The sequence below is a fragment of the Bidens hawaiensis genome, unplaced genomic scaffold (assembly GCF_021521415.1).
Source record: "Bidens hawaiensis isolate Kalapana, Puna unplaced genomic scaffold, B.hawaiensis_p1.1 tig00004234_1, whole genome shotgun sequence".
Taxonomy (NCBI): domain Eukaryota; kingdom Viridiplantae; phylum Streptophyta; class Magnoliopsida; order Asterales; family Asteraceae; genus Bidens; species Bidens hawaiensis.
Window position 1 is genome coordinate 479,475 of NW_027491252.1, and position 24,726 is coordinate 504,200.

The following is a 24,726-nucleotide window of genomic DNA, read 5'->3' on the forward strand; positions in this document are numbered from 1 at the left end:
TGCTCCTTACTGCCCGACCACCGGGGGGTAGCTCAACCAAGTTCCAGACTTGATTGTCATACATAGATTACATCTCGGCGTTCATGGCTTCTTGCCATTTCTCAGATTTCGGATCTAAGATAGCAGATTTGTAGTTAGTAGGTTCGTCATTTGACTCGGCTACTAATAGGACTTTAGGACCATCCAGATGCCATAGGTATCTAGGATTTGGTATGGGAGTCCTAATACTTCTGCGAACACTCGTGTTTATGTCTGATGTATCAGCAACAACGCCTTGTTGATCAGACTCTCCAACTTCCTCAGCGGTTGTTTTTGGTTCTCAAATTTCTTCAAGATCGACAATATTATTCCCAGTTCCTCGATCGAGAATTTCTTTCTCGAGGAAGTGCCCCTTCCTTTTGATAGAAATCAAATTTGTATCATGGTGGAAGAAATAATATCCGCTTTGATTATAGTATCCGAGGAAAACAACTTTTACGGCGTGGGATCGAGTTTGTCATCAGAATCACTGGTGACATATGCATCACATCCCCATACTCTAAGGAAACAAAAACTGGGTTTACGCCCATGCCATATCTCATATGGGGTTTTGTTTACCTTTTTAGTTGGAGCCAGATTAACAATGCGGGCGGCGGTCATAAGGGCAAAGCTCCAAAAGGAGTGAGGCAAGTTAGTTCTACACATCACCGATCAGACCATGTTAAGCAAGGTTCGATTTCTCCTGTCGCTCACGCCATTATGTTGGGGTGTGTCAGGTGGAGTGAGCTGTGAAACCATTTCACGCTCTTTTAGATGGTTGATGAACTCTAAGCTGAGATACTCTCCACCTCGATCTGATCGAAACATTTTAATGGTTTTTCCGAGTTGGTTTTCCACTTTGTTTTGAAACTCTTTGTACTTTTCAAAATTTTCATGTTTGTGTTTCATAAGATACACATAAGCAAATCGACTATAATCGTCAATAAAAGAAACGAAGTATCTTTCATGGTTTCTAGACATGGTTCTAAAAGGGCCGCATACATCAGTATGTATAAGTCCTAACAGATCCTTTGCCCGTTCACTTTTATGAGTGAAGGAGTCCTTGTCGAGTTTGCCAGCTAAACAAGACTTACAGTCGTCAAAAGAGTCTGGTCCTATGGATTCAAAAATCCCTTCGGATTTGAGTCTTTTAACTCGTGCCTTGATTATGTGGCCAAGTCGGCAATGCCATAGAAACGTATCATTGATGCCAGATCTAATACGTTTAGAAAGATTAAATACGTTATTGTTAATTTTAACATCAATCTCATAAATACCATTTAGAGGTTTAGCCTCAAAATAAAATATATCATTCAAGTAGGCAGAAATAGCAATACCATTAAAAGCGTACTTAAATCCTTGTTCAAAACGTAAAGAAACCGAAATAATGTTCCTGGTCAAACCAGGTGCAAATAGACAGTTATTCAAAGTAACTACAAGGCCAGACGGACAAGCAAAATGATATGTGCCAGTTGCAAGAACTGGGACTCTCTTCCCATCACCAACGATGAGCTCCATGCTGCCTTGTTTCAGTTTCTTCCAGTTCTCAGGTTCCTACAAGACATTAACGATGTGGTAACCACATCCGGTATCAAATACCCACGTGTTGCTAGAAACAGTGAAAAGTTCAATAACGTATATGGAAATACCTTTAGAGGAGCCTTCACCATTGGCCCTCCTCTTTGCTAGCTCAGCTAGATGCTCGGGGCAGTTGCGCATCTAGTGCCCCATCTTGTTGCACTTGTAGCACCGGTGCTCCTCAGGAGGCGGCGGCGGTGCCTTTGCAACATTCATGTTAGTGTTGGTGGCATGCTTGGCAGCAACAGTAACCTTCTTCTTGCCTTTACCGTTATAACCCCAGTTCTTGGGTTTAGGCTTCTTGACACCAGCAGATCGAACCAACAGAACTTGATTAGTTTTAGTAGGAATGTTCATCTCAGCCGTCTTGAGCATACCATGAAGCTCCGGCACTGTCTTCACCCAGGCATTCATATTAAAATTCATTACGAACTGGTCGTAAGAGCTGGGGAGAGAGTTCAAGATGAAGTCCGCTGCCATGTCATCTGACAGGGGATAATCAAGTTTCTTCAGTTGGTCGATGTACCCTTTCATCTTGACGACATGCGCACTAACAGGGGATCCATGTTCCATTTTGCAGCTAATAAGTTGTTTCATGGTGTCATAGCGTTCTTGACGGGCTTGTTTCTAGAACATACCCTTGAGTTGCTCAAGCATCTCATAGGCACCAAAATCTTCCAAGCCTTTAGCAAGCTCGTAAGACATGGTGGCTAACATAATGCATGCGACTTCAGCAGAGTCGTCATTATGCTTCTCAAGAACCTTTCTGGAAGTAGTTGTATTGTTTTCAGGCTCTAATGGAACCGGTCCATCGATAACATAGAGTTTCTTTGCCATCTCGAGAACAAGTCTCAAGTTGCGGTGCCATTCAAGAAAATTAGTGTCATTCAGCTTTTCTTTCTCAAGAATAGTATTGAGGGTGAAAGATGAGTTATTATCAGTTGACATATGTTTAAATAGGCAAAAGTAATTTAATTAGTATTTTCGATGTTATAAACCTATTATTAATGACCCAATTAACATTAATAAAATAGGGATTTGAGAATCTGGCTTCCAGTTAGTAATGGCAGCTGTAGCACACACCATTAGTAAGTGGTTAGGCAGACTGACAACGATTGCCAATTGTGAATAAAGCACAACTCCCTGTTATGAGGCCTGTTAAGACAACAATTGCCTAAGTAGATACGTTTAGCCTCATCTATGCCCACTTTAGTCTCCAGACAGCTGTAGCACTTAACAGAAGAGTAAAGTAATAGTCGCCCTAGTACAGACACATGTGAAAGGGCCGGATATGTCAACGAAACCCTTTCACCTTGAATGGATAGGCTAGAAAACAAGTGCGGTGCTGTAGCTCCAAACACTTGAAATTTAGCAGTATGCCTCAAGTGTGGCTTATAGTAGGATGGCATAGACTATTGATTTTAAAATTGGGATTAATTTTAGAATTTACCGAATAGAGTAAAAGTCTAGTTTTACTGTATTAATCGGACAACATGATGAAACCTTTCATCTCTCAAGACACTTAGTTTTAAATAACCTATTAAAACTAAGTTTGTCGCGATATGACTAACCAATTTTAAGTTAATAGTTAAACTATTAAGTTATAAAGTTTTGGAAAATCAAATTTAGTTTATATTTTGCAAAAACTCAATTGGTTGATTAAAATTTATTTTAATATAATTGGTATTAGGTTGGTGGAATTATAACCTATTATAATCAATCAAGCAACCACAATAGCAAACAAGAACATGTAAATCTTAAATGGCTAAAAAGGTGATTGGTCTTGCTAGAGCCTATTAGCAAGACCAATCTGGTCAAGGGGTCACAACACAAAACAACCACAATGATGGACTCTTGGTGCATCCCGTCGTCTTTGCTAACTCCCACTGACTTCAAGAACTCCGTGAGCTCGTCATCGGTTTTCCTTCGGGTCTTCTTCATTACAATATTAAAAATACATATAATGAAAAACCAAACCCTATCTATTACAATTTTGAACCATCAAGGTGGCCAAAAACCATAAAATAAAACCGAAAAATAAATACAACTTTGAACCATCCATATGGCCAAAATCAAAACCAAGCAACCAATCACACAAGGTCGGGCCAGAATTACATATTCAATAAAAATAAAATTGAGCAATATTTTGGTCAAATAAAATAAATAAAAATTGATCAAACCAAGATTGCTTTAAAAAACTTATCTAGATCAAAAACTTCAATTAGCTTGAAGTTTATGATGTAGATCCGGTGAAAAGACCGGATTCGACTCGTATGTTGTAACCAAGGCTCTGATACCACTGTTGGGTTCCAGTGGTGATCAGTCAACGGTTTAACAATTAAACCCGGTTTTAATTATAAAGGTTTCATAGATATTAATCATATTAATAAGAGATTATGCAGCGGAATATTAAAACCAATAATCATCACTTTTAGGAACCGTACAGGATCCGGTTACAAACAATACGAGTACGAGTCAAAACAACCAAGTTAAATATAAATCAACAACGAAAATATTTAAGTTTACCTCGGTTAATGATTAACCGTTTGAGACACCGAGATACAACGAACAACGCTAGGTGACGAACTGAACAAACGAGAAGCTGCGGTGCACTACGGTAGCGACGGTGGTGGCTATTGACAGGTCGGACAGCAGCGAACAAGCGACTACAACGGTGCTTATCAGCGAGGCTACGCGGACCAACGGTTGTGGCCTAAAGTTGGCTGGGTTGCGGAGGTGTCTTTGCGGCAGTGGGGCGGCGCAAAGCGATAGGGTGGCGGCCTTTTTGGAGTAATCTCCAAGTTTTGTTTTTGTTCTCTTATTATATTCACACGTTCATAATGATTGAAACAATCATTATATAATAATCATAAAAAAATAACAAACCTAAAACAAAACCGGCCCCTTAAGCACACTTGGATGAAAGCTTCACCATTCTTGTTTATTATTATTTAAATAAACTATAAGTATTACTAATTATTTATATTTAGTATAAATAATTGATCTCGTTAATTATTCGTCATTTACCGATTAAACTATTTAAGTTGGTTTTGGTTCGTCGACCTAGGTGTAAATCTTACGGGTCACAACCCGGTCGACCGCGTTGACTTAAGCGGATCGATACATATTTCCAACAGTTTTCTGGATTTAAGACCCTGGTCCCGGTGCCCTACTTTAGTGTTGGATTTACTCATAAACACAGTTTTAAATATCATAGTGAATTAAAACCTTTTTGCGGAATAATAATAGTCAACAATTTCTTACAAACCATACGATACTTGTCTTTAAACATCACAAATTGTCTCAACATAAAACATAAAAATAAAGCATCATGTCTTCCTTCTTTAGATGTGCTGGAATATATTATTACATGTACTAGAATATATTATTACAATTTATTATGATGATGGCATCAGCAAGTCAGCTCCTTTAACCTATTTACTCGTGTACATACTAAAAGTCAGCTACGCTGAGTGAGTTCTAGTTAATCAAGTAACATACATTTCATACACATACTTACATATATGCATCCAAAGATACATGCTATCTACTTAACCTGTTTACCTTTTCTTTCGTACATACATACATTCATACATTCCCTCTTACATACATACATTCTTTCATACTTGCATACTTTCATAATACATGCATAACTATCTTTCCTATCTCAAATATTAGTAGGGTCCGGTCCCTTCTTTCCATACAACCATACATCCATACGCACATTTCGTTATATATTTATATATATACTTTCAGACATACATCCATACATATATACTTTCATACTTTATCATAAGGTTCGGGAATTGACAAATTTACTATTTTTCCCTCGACTATTAAAATATAAGAAAAGATTGTGAACACTTTCGACATGTCACCCCCATGCCTATCAATGCTTCTAACTTTTATCAAATTTAAATCATTTATGTCAGCATTAGCTTTTCCTTCAATGGTGATCAGTTGATTGTATGGGAAGCACGTCATGCCAAACTATGCTCAAATGAAATAAAATATTCACAAAATTGAATGGGTTAACATGTTATTTTTTATGCTGTCATTAAGACAAAGTCGAGAAGCCCCCTGAAACTTATCAAAATATTTTTCATGGTGTAGCTCAGAAAATAATAGTTCTTGAAAAACATCCGTAGTTACAATTTAATGTTCTTGAAAAACATCCGTAGTTACAGTTATATTTTATATAAACAAACGATTTGTATTTCCTTCAATGGGTGGTAAATTGATAAATATATCATTAAAGGTAACGCTCCTTCTCTATTTAGGCTAAGTGATTAGAACTACTATCATATGAGAAGTCTTATTTTCGAAATTGGTTCATAACCAAAATTCTTTCAATTATACATATATGACACTGAGAATGAAATTTTCAATATAAAAAAAAGCATTCTTGGGTATGTTTTTGCACGTGCATTTTTTTTATTAAGTTAATTTAAAAAAATCATTTTTTTGATATAAGTAAAATCAATTTATGTACACATACTATAGATACAAACACAGATGTAATACAATTTTCATATACGCCATGTAATTATCTGTTTTACTTGTAATTTTATAATTTGAATTATCGCGTGTGTGACACTGGCTCTAAAACTAGTTATAGATAATTGATTGTTGGTATCATACTATCGATACTAAGTTTAGTGGAGATATTTAAAAAAAATGGTACCAAAGCGAGTACCGTACCTAAAGTACATGTACCTGTACACGTACTATAAAATTCGGGTATGGGTGTGGGTACCCAAATTTACTGATTTTCGGTATGAGTACTTTCGGGTACGGGTACAGGTACAAGTACATCTCGATCTCATCCCTAGAGTAGAGGGGTTCACCTCTTGGTGCCCTTTAAAAAAACATGTGGCGTCTAGTTGTTCACATGATTATTAAAAAGTAAGTTAGTTAAAGCTTATTATACTCGTGATATTGCTTTTTATAGTTTTAATTAAACCATAACGTATAGCGCAAGTGTTTTGAGGGTTCCTGTTACCATAGGAACTTATAACTCTTCTGACGTGTATATTCATTCTCTCTTTAGAAAAAAGAAGAAAAAAATAGAGAATGACAAAGTGTATTTTAGTTTTGGAAAACATGAAATAAAAAAAAGACGGGTGATTTTGATTGAACGAAACTTGAATCCTATTTTACGACATTAAATAAAAAAAAATATAAATATGCATCAAACGGCTGAGATTTGACACCACGAAAAACACAAAAAGAAAAACCCTAAACTTTAAAAACATAATAACGTGTAGCCAGCCGCACAATCTTTTTCTATTTCCACATTCCCCAAACTACCCCTTGATGGCAAAACCTCAGAAGCGCCTGTTTTGGCGGTACAGACAAAATTTAGACAGAGGGCATTTGAGTCATTTGAAGTAGCCCGCCCTAGGGTTTTCATAGTTATTGATATTTATATATATATTTGCCGCTACTACTACTTGTTCGGCTTTCTCTATCTCTTACTCTTGCTTTTATTTATTGTCTCTCTGTATGTCTGTCGGTACTCTTTGATCACGTACAGCTTCATTCATTGCATATTAGTTCGTTAATCAGCTGATCACACTACTTCAAATAGTTATAGTTACTCTCTCCAACAGCTTTATGATCTCAGTGATTGTGTGAGTTAGAGCTCGATCGCGGTGATATTGATTGATTGGATAAGATAATGGTGGATGTTAGTGAGTTGTGATTGATTTGATTTGGTAATGGTGATTATGATTATGATTATGATTAGGTTAAGTATATAAAATAATTTGAATGGTGCAGGGATCGGATTGTGAAGAAGATATGATGAAGATGAGGAGTCCAGATAGATGCGGATCATTATCATCGGACGGTGGTAGTCACTCCATCAAAACATGTGCTGATTGCGGGACCATCAAAACCCCTCTCTGGAGAGGGGGGCCCGCTGGCCCTAAGGTATTCTTTTTCAATTCTACATTTTTTTATTTTTATGTTTATGGTGTCGTATGGGTTTGAAACTTGAAACAACATTTGTATTAATTACTTCTGTCTCTGTTATCGAGCCGGGGGTCATCTCTATCCCTATGGCGTAGAAGTAAGGCTGCCTACATCTTACCCTCCTCATACCCTACCATAGCTTTGCTATTGGTGGGATATACTGAGTAATATGATGACTTCTGTCTCTGTTATCAAGATTTTTGTTGGATTTTTTTATTTATCAATTGTCTTGATTCTTTCACTTTCAATGTGATTTTTAAAACTTTCATAGTCATAGATTGTTGTTATTATTAGTATATAATTTATGTCTGCAGCATAGAAAGAAGCCACACTATTTTTTACTATGAAAATGATTTCAGTTTTTTATGGCATATTGTACAAGCATGCTGATTAAAGTTAATTTACTAAAATTGTTTTATGCCTATTTGCCTCAAACATGATTTTATAGTAACTTTTAAGATTGACTTTTAATTATGTGATGCTATATTCTCTACAGTCTTTATGCAATGCTTGTGGAATCAGAAGTAGAAAAAGGAGAGGAGCACTTTTGGGTCTATCAAAAGAAGAGAAGAAACAAAAGAAAACCGCCACCGCGGCTGCTACCTCTACGTCCGGTGGAGATAGTCAAACAAGTGCGTTGACCACCAACAACATGGGTGCCTTTTGCTTAAAGAGGAAGTTAAAGCCACTCGGAACGGAAGTTGTGTTACAGAGACCAAGATCCGCTATTGGAAAGCAAAGGAGGAAGATAAGTGAAGTAGAACAAGCTGCACTTTTACTTATGGCTATATCGTGTGGGTCGATTTACGCCTAAGTCGTAAATGAATATCGTTATTTTCGGTCGGTTTGAAGATTCTAATTCGAGAAAAATCAAAGTAGTTAATTTATGAGCATTTTGTTGAAGAGCAAAGTTGTTCTTTTAGGTTGTTTTCTTTGATTCTTAATTAAGAGAGATCTATTTTGGTGATGTTTTATGGATGATAGTATTTTATTCTAGTTTTTTGAGTTATGGTATGGTGATTCATTATTAATGTTTCAAGCTTCAAGCATCGTTTGCTTTTTAATCTTTCATAGTCAATTGTTCTTTTTGTTTTTAAATTTGAGTATGGAATAAATGCTTTATGTGGTAAAAGTGAGATTTTAGTTTAGGTCCCGATTCTTTTTGTGGTATCTCGTCTTTTATAAAATATACTATTATACCTCTTGTATATAAAAAAGAAAAATAAATAATCGTTATTACAAATCCTAACTATCATGGTACATCTAACTATAAAGCCTGTGTTAGCAACAAAATAAAATGAAAACAGTAAGTAATAGAAACTACACAAGAAACTTGGCTCAGTTAATTAGTTAATTTAAGGCTGAGGGGTGTGGGGGGCGCGAGTGGGGGCTCCAGCCAATAATATTGTGACGTGTGGCAGAGAGAGAAACTTGATAAGATGGGTGTTGGTTGTGGTGCTCGCGCCCCGGGCCCTGGTGTGGAGGGGCGCGAGCGGTTTTTTTTTTTATTTTTTTATAAATGTATTAAAAAAACGTATTATTAAAAAAACAAGAAATTATTTAAAAACATACACATTTTTTTGAAAATTCATAATAAAGAAAAACATACTAAAAATTAAACAAACAATAATATTTAATAATAAAACTAATCTAATACAAGATCATCTGGTCGCCTCGCCCACAAATGTTCAACCAACTCATGTCGAAGATCCCCGTGTATCTCACGGCTCTTGATATTTGCTATGTTATGAAGTTTTTGTTGATCACTGATTGTGGACGGTTGTGGCGGAATGTCACCTTGGTAGTTTTGGCATATAGCTTTGCCCTCGTCTTCTAACGTCATGTTGTGTAGGATAAGACACGTGTAGACGACGTCCATTATCCTCTCCCGAGTCCAATAACGTATCGGGTTCGCCAGAACATAATATTGTTTTTTTATAGCTCCAAAAGCTCTTTCAATATCTTTTCTAGCAGACTCTTGCTTCTTCGTAAAATACTTCCGTTTGTCGGCGATTGAATCTGTAAAAGCTTGAACTAACACAGCCCATTCGTTGTAAATACCATCGACCAGATAGTACCCGTACTTGAAGAGTTCTCCATTTGCAAGAAAAGATTGAGGTGGTTCAACCCCGTCGATAAGGTCGTTGATCAAATGTGACTGATCGATAACATTAAGGTCGTCATTTGACCCAGCAACACCAAAAAAAGCATGCCAAAACCAAAGATCCTGTGACACCGCCGCCTCAAGTATGAGGGTCGGCCCTTCATGATCACCACGGTGGAACTGACCTCGCCAGGCCGTTGGACACATAGCCCATCCAACATGCGTACAATCGATGCTACCTAGCATCCCAGGAAAACCATGTTTTTCTGCGTGCACCTCATATATGCGTTGGATGTCATACGTTGTAGGTTTACGCAGATATCTCCGAGCGTAAGTCGATATGACTCCTACGTACAATATATATTACAAAATGTAATAAATATTTAATAAAAAGTAAAATTAATGTTTTTTACCTTGGCAGAAAAAATGAAGGGATTCACGTGCAACCCTTTTCGACATCTGTAAATACTCATCCAAAGCGTCCGACGAGATGCCGTACGCTAATTGACGGATAGCAGCCGTGCATTTTTGAAGAGGGGTAAAACCGGGAAGACCCCTAGCATCCTCCCTTTGTTGAAAAAAGGGATACCGTGCCTCTAAATCACTCGCTATACGCGTGAACAATTGCCTGCTCATTCGAAAACGAGTTCGAAAATCCGACTCCGCGTATACCGGTTGAGGGCTAAAATAATGCCTCATCAAAGTATCGTTAGCACCCGATCGATCACGATCACGAGGTGGTGCTCTAACCCTCGGGAGTCGGGGTTGATGGGCTTGATTTTGCAAGAGATTGACCACGGTTGCGGTCAAAACTCCCCCTACATGAAGAAGCAAATCATCCTCTTCGGAGGAGTCGGAATCAGACGAGTACGACAACATTATTTTAAAAAAAAAATTGGGACGATGGGTTGTTTTTGGATTTTTATATGAAATGGGTTATATATAGGAAAAAAAATTTGGGTTTTATAAAGGAGTTTGGGATATTATATATGAGTTTGGAGATTGAAGTTGTGTTTGATATGGTTAAAATGGGTTGATGGTATGTGATATTGGTATGTGATATTGGTATGTGATATTGGTTTTATAGAGAAATTTTTTTTTTTTTTTTAATAAACAAAGAGCCCAACGGCTCTATTTACGCAACCCAAGACTCCTTCACGCCTATTCCCAGCCGCTACCCCTCTTGCGCCTGCCTCTTTTTCCGCGCTCGCGCCCCTCTCGCGCCCCTCTCGCGCCTCGGTGGTGTGGTGCTCGCGCCCCGGGGCGCGAGGGGATGGGCTCACGCGCCCCCTGTCGCGCTCCACACCCCTCAGCCTAATAGAACTTTAGCTCACCTTGTTTCCTGCTTTATATCCAAATCTCGATACAAAATCTCAAGCTCGTTATAAATGAGCTCAATTTAGACGCAAGTTTGTTTAAGCATGATTCAATTTGAGTATTTATTGAGCAAAATTGTGTAGTTCACAAACGGGTTACCCCCTCATCCCCCCTAAAAGGCAAGGTCGAAGGGGTTATGTTTAAATCCTAATATGGGCCCATGCCAAACTATTTATAATTAATGGTACGCTCAACTTTTGAGATTTGAGACATTATTGAAAAGCTTAGACACGCATACGCGTGTATACACATAATGGGATGTCTAATTTATTACAATTGTGCGTATATGCCATTGTAAAAAATGCACCTAATTTATGAGGTTTGATACGATGTTGTAATAAGTTTTGATGCACGTGTGTATAATGATGTATACACACTTCATGATGGGGTGCCAACATCTTATGTTTAATTCAAATATATAATTAGTTTTTACGCTGACATGTATATAACAATGAATCTCACACATTACAATGTACATCCGGATTTGCATGTTTGAGGCACATATTCAAAGTCGTTGTATCGATACTTGTTACCTATTTTTCTAGTTTTAGAACACGAGGAAAAACAAAAGATCTTTGTAGACACTAGTATGAACAAAACATCCATCTTTTGATCAAACCACTCTTGCTACTTTGCTCAATGGTAAAAACGCTACAACATGTGTTGACTTTAATTATGAAAATACCTTAATGTAAAAGAACTTATAAGATCTCATGTTGCTAAGAAGTGCTTTGTCACGCATTGTTAGTGACAATTCATTTTATGCCAATTGTAGTACCATTTGCATTCCTATTTCTATCGCATCTTATACTTTTCAATTTCTTTTCTCACACTTTACTAACATTTTCTTTTTTTCCTTTAAAGTATTAGTAATTAGTAAAAAATCAATATGACCCTTAAAGTTCTTTTACTTCCTTCTTTACATGGGTTTTCCTATCATTTCTACTTAGTTATTCTTTTTTACGGTAATATTTTACAGGTCGGTGTATTTTTTTGCGAGTAAATACGACACAATGCGCGTTCATGGTTCAACGTTTTTATGTCTACTTTTTGTTCAACAATCATGCTGCAAAGAAATATTTTTTATTTTTTTTTTTTGAAGGTGGGGGGGGGGGGGGGGGGGTTTCCTAAATACTAGTTATCAAATATTGGAATTGAAATGACCACTTATTCTTTTAATTTAATTAAATACATTTTCATAATTTTGTATACGTGATATAGATGTTTATATAGTTTACTCCTAAAATCATAGTTGTGTAAGTACGAAAAGGGATTTAATTTAAATTAAATGGTTAGCTTTAAAAGATTAAACAAACTTTTAGATTTGTAAGTAAAGGAATTGTAGATTTTCTATAGGATGGATATATTTTTGAATCGTATGATTACTTTCAAATTAACGTAATTTGCTTATACACAAAAACCAATAATCGGATTGGACATAAACTTCCTATAAAAGAACGAGAATTTCTGATATAAGAAATTTACATAAACAATTATGACAGTTGGGGTGTAGCCATGATGACACCTGCCGGAAGCATTGCTCATTGGACTCCTCTAGGGTTCATCGCCTTCACCCGACCTACCAAGGCAACCTTGAAAACCACCAAGATATTAAAGCCGTAGAGGTTCTTCACTACCGAGTACACTTGTCACAATAGTTGTGACAAGTGTGTCCTCCACAGCACCTAACTTATACCAATATATATTGTGAAATCCAATTTGATTTACGAGTAAATCCTGATTATCCGAACAACCTGATGACACTAAAATCAAGTACACTAGGTACTTGTAACATTGATAATCTATGTGACCTCTTTCCTTTTGGGGTAATTTATGTTTGCAAAGGTGATAACAAAATAATGGGAAGTGGGAAATGCTGTTATAAATTCCCTTTTTGAGTCTATTAAATAGATTCTATACATTTTGTTTATTTTGTTTTGAAAACCAGATTCTATACATCCACCCAACAAATTAGTAGCTACAACAATAATATGTGAATGATTGGTTACTTAAAACGACTTATTGTTTGCTTCTATGATGATATCTTAAAAAGTGTGTGTTGTCGTTAGATCATACTTTAATAGATAGTTGAAATAGTCCCTTGTGTCTTTTTCACTCAATGGTTCCCGACCATTATTTTGTTTCATGCTCAAAGGCTAAAAAGTGATTTATTACATATATGTTTGATATGTATATAATAATTTGATAATACACACAACACAGGCTATATTCCTTTTAAAAAGGTGATAATTTAGATATAACAAAAGTAAACAAGAAGTCAAAAACTTTATAATAATACAAAATACACAATAGGCATGTTAAAATAAAAGGTTAAAGTCATTATGTTTTGAAAATTGTAAATTTAAGTAATTGGTTTTCATTTTTTAGTAACTTGGATTTTTGTAATAAGTTTTGTTCAAGCATCTCACTCGCCAGAGAATCTTTATCTTCCCTTTCTTCTTGATTATTAAAGCTTCTCACATTCAACATTTTAATCAAGCTCCTGCACGCTCAAAACATTATATCAATTAAGAGCGCGAATGTTTGTTAAACTTGCTGTATGCAAACACTCACATTAAGTGAGACGACTATGTAATGTTTCATCTTGCGTAGCAATGTGACATGAATAGTGCCACCGACCATAAAGTCAACATGACCATTTGCTTTAAACCTACATCGAGCATGCGCCACTCTCTGTTGTTCATATATTGCTTCCTTCATATTTTGTTCAGTTTTGGATCTATAGCATTAGAATTTCGGATGGGATACTAGAGTTTTAAAGGGATATCTATTTTCTTGGATAGGAGGAATATTATTAATATTTATGAAAGAAAGTAGATGTATTTATTCTTATTATCTGGTATATATAATAAGAATTAATTAGTCACATTTTGTGAGCAGATTAATGAAACTCTCACCTTTCAGGGCCAAAAGACAACATGAAATGTACTAACAACAATTATAATTATAACTTTGTTATTACAAACCAAAAAGATATTCATATTTTAGTCAGCCTTTAACGCCTGAGTGATTTCCCAAACCGATACATCATCATCTTCCGCCAATGCTCCTTTGTCTGTTCCTCGTTTGCTATTAACAAGTGCAACCATGAACAGGGGCGGACCCACATAGGTCCGATCGGGGTCCCGGGACACCGATGTTTTTTAAAAATTACTTAGAGACGGTATATTAAATTTTGTAAGGACCCCATAAAAATTAATACTTGGAACCCATACTATTAACATTGAACTGGTACAGTGGAAAGTCCCTTGTTTTACTTGTGAGAGGTTGTAGGTTCAAGCCCCATCATACTCCTCTTTTGTTGTTTTTTTAATATCCTAGTCTTAGTTATTCAGTTAGGGTATTTGTGCTTTTTGTTAGTTTCTCTCATATAGTCATTATCACCATGCAACATATATAATGTTAACATGGATTTTGCATATTCTTTTATTATTTACCTTGTGTATGTATATTATAATTAATCATTTATTTGTGTTAGAGTTATTTTTTCATGTTTTGGTCAATTATGTAAGACCATATATATAGATTACGTTCATGTTTTTCGGGTATGAATTAAAAGCGTATGTTTCATCTAGTTTGTAATTTAGATTCTTTCTACTTACTCGTTTCCAATGACACCATAGTTCCGTGTTTTATTATGTTCCTCGCCTCGACCCGACCCGAAAAATTTTGTAAACCGAAAAAATTGGGACCCCATTGACAAAAAATCCTGGGTCCGCCACTGACCATGAACCTCTCATGTTCTAAAGAAGACGGGTACATTATTTGCTCTTCCTGTCATTAACACGCGTTAATTATATATTATAAGTTGTACAAATGTATCTGCAAGTATGCCCATACGTACCTCAGGCAAATTAAAAAACTCATCAGGAGATATTTGCAGCAGCTCAGTAGCCGTATGAGCTGTGCACCATGCTAAAAGTTTGCCTGTATCGTCTGCAATGGTGATTTTCAAATGGAAACTAGGAATAATGTCATCATCACAATGACAACCACAAAAGTTGCATTCGAACCCAATATTCTTTGTAGCAATATGCCCACATGATGTGTGAAAATATCTCAAACTTATATGATAGTGTTCAACTTGGTCCAGCCAAATTCGACACACCTGAAAAGGGTAATAACAAGTTTTATTAATAATTTTTATACTGATTCTGAAGAAGATCAATATAAACATGCTTATTGTTATTAGATCAGATATATTGAAGAACAAGATGAAAGAGAACATACATGCGTGTTGATATTATTGGCTGACAGATCTGAAAGTGTAGATGATTTGTGGAGGCATGAAGAGTTTAGCAAAGCTGGTAAGCAACTTAGGTTAACAAACAAACATCCGCCTTCTTTCTCGTCCCATGAAACTTCAATGCTGATACCAACAACTTAGTTTTAAGTGAGGTAACAGTGTAACACAGTATATAAGATATCTACTCCTTTCCAAATAAAAGAAAGCCCGCGTGTGATCTTAAAGATTTTAACATGAAGTAACATATGTTTACTAGACAATGAACGTGTATTTCAGTATGTTTGAGATATATTTTTAATAAAACATATTGATAGCATTTTGTCTAAATATTGACTGCATATACATACATGCACATGTAGACATTGTTATACTTCTACGAAAAATCACGAGAGAGAAAAAAGGAAGAGTGAGTATAGAGAAATAAACTCATAATGAACTCAAAATGAGGGTTAAAGAGTGTTTGCTTAACAATAGCACACAAGCTACATATTTTATCGTTCGAATGTAGCCCTTGCCAGACTCAGACTTTGCAGGGATGTCATAAGTTTTTTTTCTTTTAACTTAAAAAATGGTTTCATGCTGAAACTCTCAACACAGTTTAATATATTTATTTATATTTTTGTCACAAAGTAATCTATAATAAACCTAAACAGAATTCAAAAGTTGAATCCTTTATCAAAATGACTTATATACATACCTCTTGCATTTGGTCATAGAGCATATCAAACCAGCGATGTATACCGTGTGACCGACGCTTATTTTCCCCAATGACCTAATAATATAAGGCGTCATACATGTTGGGTTCGTAGGCCTTGTTGGCCCGGTTTATTATATGAAGTCAAAAGAGGAGACGGGTGTGGGCGGTCGGGCCCAAGCCCGGCCCGGTTTAGATTTCTTGCATAATAATTTACTAACCCTAGTTCAGTCTCTATATAAACAACATTATGTACTTGTAATATTGGTCACTCAATAAAGATATGCCTAGTTGCCACCCGTGGACGTAGGTCAGTTTAGACCGAACCACGTTAAATCCTCGTGTTCGTTTATTGCTTTCGTGTCGTGTTCAGTTTCGTGTGTGCGTTTAATCCTAACAAGTGGTATCTAGAGCTTAGGTTCGGATCACACGAAGAACACGGGAACCAACCTTCCGCCGCCGCCACCCTGCTGCGCTAGGGTCCCGCCGTCATCGTTTTTTCGCCGCGAGAAAACCTTGCTGTTGCTGTCGCAACACCGCTAGAGTCTTACCGACTCAGCCGCAGGGAAGAAAGGGGTGATCTCCGGTAGGGTTCCGCCATACCCAGTCGCCGGAGTTGTTCAGGTTCGGTTTTATTTTTCGAAAGCATTTTACCACCGCATAACCACCGTGTACCGTTGTTTAGTTGTGGGTCAGACGCCGGAGTTTTTTGTAAGATATTGATTTTGAGGCAGAAGCTTAATCGATATTTTCTCACTAAGAGCGTGTGCTTGGTAGAGAGAGACGTGACCATGGTTAATTATATTTGTTCAAGTTGCAGCATACCTTTTGACCAATAGCCAGATTTGACCAAAATTCTTGATTTTTTTTTGTTTTAAAAGATCAATTTTTTGTGTGGGCCAAGTTTTCTCTATTTAGGTTCGAAAGTTTTATCGGGCAGTTTAGCCGAGGCACAAGGACAAGATATTTTTTAACAGTTTCAACGAGTCAAGAACGAGCCAATCAAGATCCTATTTTTGTTGAAGAACAGTTGAAGTCGTTTAAAGAAACGGAGAACCAGTGCCAACCGCGTTTGTCAGGTTTATCGTTTCAGTTTAAAGTTTCGGTTTCTGATTTACAGCTCGTTATTCCGCTGCACGTTTAAAATAGGTTGATTTTTTTTAACAGAGTTCAGTAGAACAGTCGTTAAGTTCAGGCTCGTGTTGCTGTGTCTGTCTCTGTTTTTTTATCCAGTTTTTCGTTTTAGTCATTGTTATGGCAGAAGACGGAAAGGTTTCGATACAGAAGTTTGACGGACAGAAGTTCGGTTGGTGGAAGATGCAGATTGAGGCACTACTTTGTCAGAAAGACTTGGATGTAGTGTTTGAGGATGAAAAACCAGAAAAGTTGTCAGAAGCAGATTGGAAGAAGTTAGACAAGAAAGCTAGGGCTTGTATTACTTTGTCGTTGTCGGAAGATGTGGCGTTTAACATCATGAAAGAAACCACAGCCCGTGGTATGATGGACGCACTATCCAACATGTATGAGAAGCCTTCGGCAGCGAATAAAGTCTATCTTATCCGAGAGCTAGTGACAACAAGAATGAAAGAGGGTGGGTCAGTTACAACTCATATCAATAATCTAAATTCGATCTTGTCCCGCTTAGTGTCAGTTGACATTAAGTTTGATGATGAAGTTCAAGGCCTCTTGTTATTATCTTCTTTGCCCGACAGTTGGTCGCAAACAGTGACTGCAGTTTGTAGTTCGTCTACAAATATTACTTTCGATGGGATTCGAGATCTGATTCTGGGAGAAGATTCAAGACGCAGAAGTTCAGGTGAATCATCAGGCAATATGCTAGTCACAGAAGGTAGAGGTAGGGGAAAACAGCGAGGCAGTGGGAGCAGGAAGAGGAGTCAGTCTAAGACTCGTAAGGATATTAAATGTTGGGGTTGTAAAGAGAAAGGACACTTCAGGAATCAGTGTCCGAATGGTAAGAAAGAGGTGAACGTTACAGAAGACGACACAGATGACGGGGTCAGTAGTGATGAGGCTTTGGTTTGTAGTGTTGAGAGTAGCGTTGATGCTTGGGTGATGGGTTCTGGTGCATCGTTTCATGCCACTCACTGTAGTGAAACGATGAAGAATCTTAAAATTGGGGATTTTGGAAAGGTTCGACTAGCAAATGATGATATTTTAGAGGTTACGGGTATGGGAGACGTTGATTTGATAACTTCAGCCGGTACTTCTTGGACTTTGAAAGACATGAGGGTTATTCCAAGTTTGAAGAAACGTTTGATTTCAGTTGGGCAGTTGGACGACCAAGGGCACGATGTTAAGTTCGGGAATGGGCAGTGGAAAGTAGTCAAAGGGAATCTCGTTGCTCGTGGAAAGAAAATGGGTTCATTGTATATGGTCGGCATGTCACCGAAAGGAGTGGATCCAGTTTTGGTGAAAGACAAAGTCCGGTTCACAGAATCTCGTGAGCAGAAGAAGGTTCGTTTTGCAAGTAACAAACCCAGAGCCAAAGTGAAGATTCAGGATGAACGAGCTAGGAAGGTTAAATCAGTTGGGGGACATCGTGACAGTGGGAGCACAGGTCGTGTTTCAGTTACAGTTCCAGGTCGACAGTGGATTAAGAAAACCAGTATTCCAGCTGTAAAAGTCTCTCCAATGAATTACTTGCTGAATATGGAGAGTGTTTGTTCTCAGGTTATCTCAGGATCCGGTAGTTCGTTACAGTGGGAGCCGGTAGGGACAGAGAATGGGTCAGGGGCAGTTTCAGCCGTGACTGACGTGTTGGAGCTCTGGGGAGCTTCAACGGGCCTTCAGGTTAATTGATGAGAAGGCGGTGGCAACTAGAAGAAGTTTAATGTTCAGATTACAGAAGTACAATCAGGAGTGCAGACGAGAGTACTCAAGGCCTCCGAGTGGGAGATTGTTGGGTTCGTAGGCCTTGTTGGCCCGGGTTATTATATGAAGTCAAAAGAGGAGACGGGTGTGGGCGGTCGGGCCCAAGCCCGGCCCGGTTTAGATTTCTTGCATAATAATTTACTAACCCTAGTTCAGTCTCTATATAAACAACATTATGTACTTGTAATATTGGTCACTCAATAAAGATATACCTAGTTGCCACCCGTGGACGTAGGTCAGTTTAGACCGAACCACGTTAAATCCTCGTGTTCGTTTATTGCTTTCGTGTCGTGTTCAGTTTCGTGTGTGCGTTTAATCCTAACAATACAACCATATATCTTTTGTTAAACTACTTGCTATTAAACTATAAGAAACTATACCAAGATTTGACAAAATGTAGCTTGGCCCAAATCCCTCCAGTTGAATCTTCAATTCTAAAAGAAAAGATGGATTCTTGATGATTTGGTTTCTTAATATCTGTGACTACACCATAGATGCTTATGTTACTCATCTTCTCATGAAGATCAGCCACAAACAGCTGTAAAAGTTTGGAATAAAAGTAAATCTATAAGATCACTAATAGTTAAAATGTGTAAATAAATTGCGTAAAACTTACTCTAAAAGGGTAGTTACTGAAGTCAATGGCTCCCCGAGAATCACATGGCAATGTCACTTGAGAAACTTTGGGTCCTTGAGTTGGGTCAGCTGTAGTCAACAGCTTTGATCCTTGATACTGATTTTGAGTTGACGCAACAGATACCTGTTGAACTAGGTGTTAACAAAGTCACATTTTAATATCTCTGCTTTTATGTTACAGATAAGATTGGTTACTTGTTCCTCACGGCGAATGAAAGGCACTATATATAGCTGTGTGGCGCTCCCGTATTCAAGACATATCTCTTCAGTTGATTCCATCGTACTTTCAGTACACATTGAAACAAATGGCCGGTCTAGGGCTAGCCAACTTCCTACACTGCAAGAAACTGCGTAAATGACTATACTTGCAAGTAGAGATGTGCATGAAACCAAAATAAACCAACATAACAGAATCCAATCCAAAACATATGGTTTGGTCTTGTGTTTTTTTTTCGAAAACCGAATTTATAATTCGGTTTCGATTTTGCATGTACCAAAAACCAAAATATTGACCTCATAAGAACTAAAAATACGGTACTGAATAATGAATTATAAGTTTTTATAATTATTTAGTGATTTATAAGAAATTGATAAGTGGTGTAGCCCAATTAGGCCCAAATGTAGAATAATCAATTAATCATTAACTAAAAAAATTAGACCCAAAGTTTTATACCCAAATTCATTAACTTGGACCAACTTTTGTCAGCCCCAAAACTTCAAGCCTAATTGGCAAAACCAAAACTGAACGCTTTTCAAAAACCCAAAAACTGAAATTTCAGTTTAAGCCCAAAACAAACCCATGCACACTCGTACTAGCAAATATATATATATATATATATATATATATATATATATATATATTTTCATAAAAAATATGTTTGTAGTGTTGAGTTTGGACTTGATTAGATCAGTTTTCTTTTACATGTGGATAGCTTTGTGGTGGTGTCAATTTGCTATATAAAGACTTTTAGATGATGCATTTAGAAATTTTAGTTGTTTATCTGAAAAATACTTATATTATAACAACAAAATGGTGTCCGGTTTACCTGAAACAATTGGCAAGCACAACCTGGTCACCCCACAGGAAAAACTTTACCCTGAAATTATCGCTGTCTACAAGAGTAATTTGTTTCCTCTGCAGGCTACCAAACTTTCCCTGAATTTCTAAAGATCCAATAGATTCAATCCTGCACAAGTTTAAGTTATTAGTTACTAAATATGAACCCTTCTTCAAAAGAAACTTGTATTTATAAGTCAGTGTGGTCAATATAAGTTATTAAGGGATGTTTGAGTTACCTAGCATATAAAGAATACAAGACCCCTTGTTTCACATCATCAACAGAAATGGAAGACAAAGAATCAGAACAAAACTGTGCTCCAAGCAGCATTGCATCATCATCTTCATCCTATGTTTGATTACAATCATCAAAAACGGGAGTAAAATGACAAAAAAAAAAGCCCATCACATGTAGTGCACATGATGCCACTTACAAAAAAATGTTGCAGTGCAAACAGTACGATCATATGCATTATTACCTCATCTAATATTATCAGTAAATACTCTGTTGGTAGAAGTCGTAGGTGACCAGATCCACGAGTGGTTGTTCGAAGATAACACCCTGTGAGCAAAAGCTCTCGTCCTTTCTTCAAAATCCCATTTTTAAGATCAGCCAAGTCATAAAACCTGATCAAATGCTATTAATAGAATATTATATACTGAAGTAAAAGAATTACAAGCATTGGTCCTGAATCAAAACTTACAGCTTGAACAAAGTTTGGGAAATTGGTTTACTGTTAACCAAACGTCACAAACGCAATCTTTAAGATTTAAAATGAGAGCTAAAACACCACTGACACACTATCCAGGCACATTGATGTGTACTACGAGCCGTATGACACAAAGAAATCGGTCACATGAGCCGTATGACAGAGAGAAAATGGTCATATGAGCGGCAAATTATACAGCCTTTGACCATTTTTCACCCTATCATGCGACTGGCCATGATGTGCATAGATGATAGGATGTCATACGGTATGATGTGACATGGATGCTTGAATACCATAACCTTTATGTGATAATGCATTAAAGAGTTTTGCTTACCGACATAAATAAACATCAATAAGTAGTATTTATGGCAAAGGGCAAATAGGTCATATTTAGCTTATATTTTTGTCAAATAGGACATCCCAAAATTATTAATACTATAATGATGTTTCATAGGAAGGAGTATCTTAAATCGAGAAAAAATATGTTGCAAAGTTATGACACAAATTATAATTTCAATTCACTATATCAAGGTTACCTGCGATGAAGATAAAGATCAATGGTATTGGAGCTCCAAAAATCTCCCAAGGTAAGCATGTAAAAATTTGTCCCTACAGAAAGCCGCTTATAATGAATAACTTAGAGCAATCTTTCAAATACTTGAGCATGCGCATTTTTTTTGTATCACAAACTAAGTATAATATCTCATATCCTGAATTGGCGTTCTAGAACAAGTTGAATTCACGTTCGATCAAGTAGCAATACAACTTAATCATTTGATCTAAGTTATGCTAAAAACAAAGACTTTCCAACAAATTGGTAAAATTAACACCGTTAATAATAGAAATAAAGCTGTCAAGACACATTCAATTAAACATACCTGGAAGAAGGAAAGCATCCACTATAAGAACCTCGAGAGCGACAAGAAATTCTTGTCATAAATGGAATCAATTGTAACCGTGTTGGGAAGCCTTACTCTCTTATGCTTGTTTTGCAGACGGTCAGTACATTCTGGTCTTTTCTTCTTTGAATATAATAATTTGAATCACTTCCAAGAAAGCCCGAACCCAAACCCAAGTTAACCCGGCTTGAATAACTCTAACCCGGAAAATCCGAATAAACTATTTATTTAATAACATGATATCATTATTTGGTATGCACACCGTATACGAAACATTTTACCCATTTCACTTGTTCATATTCCACCTATTATGGTTGATCGACTATTTATTATGTATATATGTTTTATGTATACGGCTAATAACAACGGTAATCAAAGAATATGTTGCTTTTAACGGGCTATCTTTATATATGATTTTGTTATTTACGTAACGACTAAAGAAGATTATGTTGTTTTAGTTTTCGCGTTGCAGCTTTTCTTTACTGGTTTTATTTTCGTTTTGTTTACTTAGATACCTCAAACCCGAAAGAACTCGAATCCGAAAAAACAATGAGAAATTTGGGTTGGTTTTTTGGGTCTAAAATTAAAAATTTGAACCCCAAAGTACCGACCTTAGAAACCCCAAAAACAAAAACGAAGACCCCCTACTAATTTTCGTTTGTTTAGTTGTTAAAGTGCCTTGTATGTTTTGCACATAAGAGTGTATAATACTAACCTACGTTTAAAAGTTAACTAGTTTGATATTTCTAGCATTAATAAAGGGCATGCGGCGCTAGTGGTTACCCGTTTGTCAATTCATTCTTTATGTAAACACTATATTTTATATTAAAAAGAAAATAGGAAAAAGAAATGTAGATTTTTTTTAATCGACCACAGTTTTTTTAAACGGGGCCACCGCTTGGTTTTTGGATCCAAAAAAAACTTTCACTTAAGGTCAATGTCCGTGAAAACTCTCGCCCGGAGGCACGACGGTGCGGTGAGATAAAATCTATTCAGTTCAAGAATCCAACTTGTAAACACCACCTGCTCGCATAGTCTCTTATCATCATCATCATGGTGCCGCTAACACTAAATGTTGGGGGTAGGAATCGAACATGAGTCACATAAAACACCATGTCTCTTCTTTACCACTCCACCATAAGCTCATTGAAAAAAAAAATGTTTGAAGCTTTGAGAGACTAATTTGAAAGAACATATAAGTTGAGAGACTAAAACTACAAAAAAATAAACTTTACTGTAGCAGTTTAGGTTTACTTTAATACATGGTATATTTTTTTCTTGAAATATTAACAGGTTAGTTAGCGGTATTCAACATGGACATTGCGGTGGCGACATGGTAGGAGTTTGGTTGATACCGGTATAATTATCAATATGATACCAGCAGTAGCTATAACAAAACAACTAAAAAGGAAAATCTAAAATACATAAAGACCTAATGTGTGTTTTTTTTTTGGAACAACGTCTTTCTTGTGTGTTAAACCATCACAATCCCCTGATTGAAGAGCATTGTTGCCCTAATTTTGTTTAACTATACACACGCTAATTTCTAGAGTTTGACTTGTACGTTCTATAAAGAAATCACACGGTTGCCTGCGAACTAACCGTTTGTCACCACAATAACATATTAATGCGTTCAAAAGTTGTTTTTATACATTATTTAATTTAATGATTTTTTTAATAATAATTATTTGCTTGTGGTGTAGGTTCAGGATACTCCTTTATTCCTAGGCCTGTTCACGAGCTGAGCTGAGCCCGAGCCAAGGCAAGCTCAAGCTCGGCTCGATATTCAATCGAGTTGGCTCGGCCCGAGCTCGAACTGTTAATCGAGCTAAAAATATGAGCTCAAGCTCGGCTCGGTTTTAAATCGAGTCGGCTCGGCTCGATTTGGCTCGAGTTTACCTGTAATAATAACAATTATATGGAACCATCAAGTTAAACTAAATAAATATGACGTTGAGATCAACACCAACCACATACAAACTAAAAAAATACGTCTAATACAAAATTAAGTATAGAATTGGCAGCCGATGGCGGAGGATGAGCGGTAGCCGATGGCGGAGGTGAATATGAGCGGTGGCGGAGGTGAATATGAGCGTCTAGGGTTAGGATGGAAAATGGAATGTATACTGATTATTGAGTGTGCGAACTATGAAGTCTCATCTCTCAGTTATTCAGTATATGAAATTATGAATATGGACTATGGAGTGAGAAAAGAAATTGGGCTGAATTAAAGGAAAGCCCATGTGTTAAAATAATTGGGATCGATAATTATATGCATGCATGTATATATATAATAAATTAAAATAAAATAGTTCGAGCCAGTTGAGCGAGCTCGAGTTGAGCCGGGGCTAGCTCAGGCTCGGCTCGTTTAGAAATCGAGTCGAGCTAGGCTCGGCTCGTTTACAATCGAGCTGATTTCGAGCAAGCTTTTTCCGAGCTTTTTTTGAGCGAGCTTCGAGCCATGAACTTTTTGAACAGCCCTATTTGTTCCATAGCCCTGGGGCTATTTACAACTATC

The 24,726-nt window shown here is 36.9% G+C and overlaps 1 protein-coding gene and 1 pseudogene across 2 annotated transcripts; one reads left to right on the plus strand and one right to left on the minus strand.

Annotated features, from left to right (window-relative positions):
- Positions 1-7,381: 7,381 nt before the first annotated feature.
- On the plus strand, positions 7,382-8,539 carry LOC143625734 (GATA transcription factor 17-like). The gene is made up of 2 exons (XM_077095991.1): positions 7,382-7,530; positions 8,069-8,539. Exons 1-2 carry the CDS (start codon positions 7,399-7,401, stop codon positions 8,384-8,386), a joined length of 450 nt encoding a protein of 149 aa, XP_076952106.1. The 5' UTR covers positions 7,382-7,398; the 3' UTR covers positions 8,387-8,539.
- A 300-nt stretch (positions 8,540-8,839) lies between these two features.
- LOC143625746 (uncharacterized) lies at positions 8,840-23,323 on the minus strand (annotated as a pseudogene). The gene is made up of 14 exons (XR_013152325.1): positions 23,303-23,323; positions 22,188-22,328; positions 21,846-21,918; positions 21,079-21,226; positions 20,839-20,948; positions 20,589-20,729; positions 19,738-19,879; positions 19,523-19,666; positions 19,287-19,444; positions 16,018-16,092; positions 15,305-15,443; positions 14,919-15,182; positions 14,801-14,848; positions 8,840-8,848 (listed from the first exon to the last, which is right to left on the minus strand). The product of XR_013152325.1 is annotated as an uncharacterized LOC143625746 (transcript).
- Positions 23,324-24,726: the final 1,403 nt, after the last annotated feature.

Coding starts and splice junctions, on each gene's coding strand:
- LOC143625734 (XM_077095991.1), top strand. CDS start 7,399: ATGATGAAGATGAGGAGTCCAGATAGATGCGGATCATTATCATCGGAC. Junction 7,531..8,068: donor GGGGGCCCGCTGGCCCTAAG/GTATTCTTTTTC, acceptor TATTCTCTACAG/TCTTTATGCAATGCTTGTGG.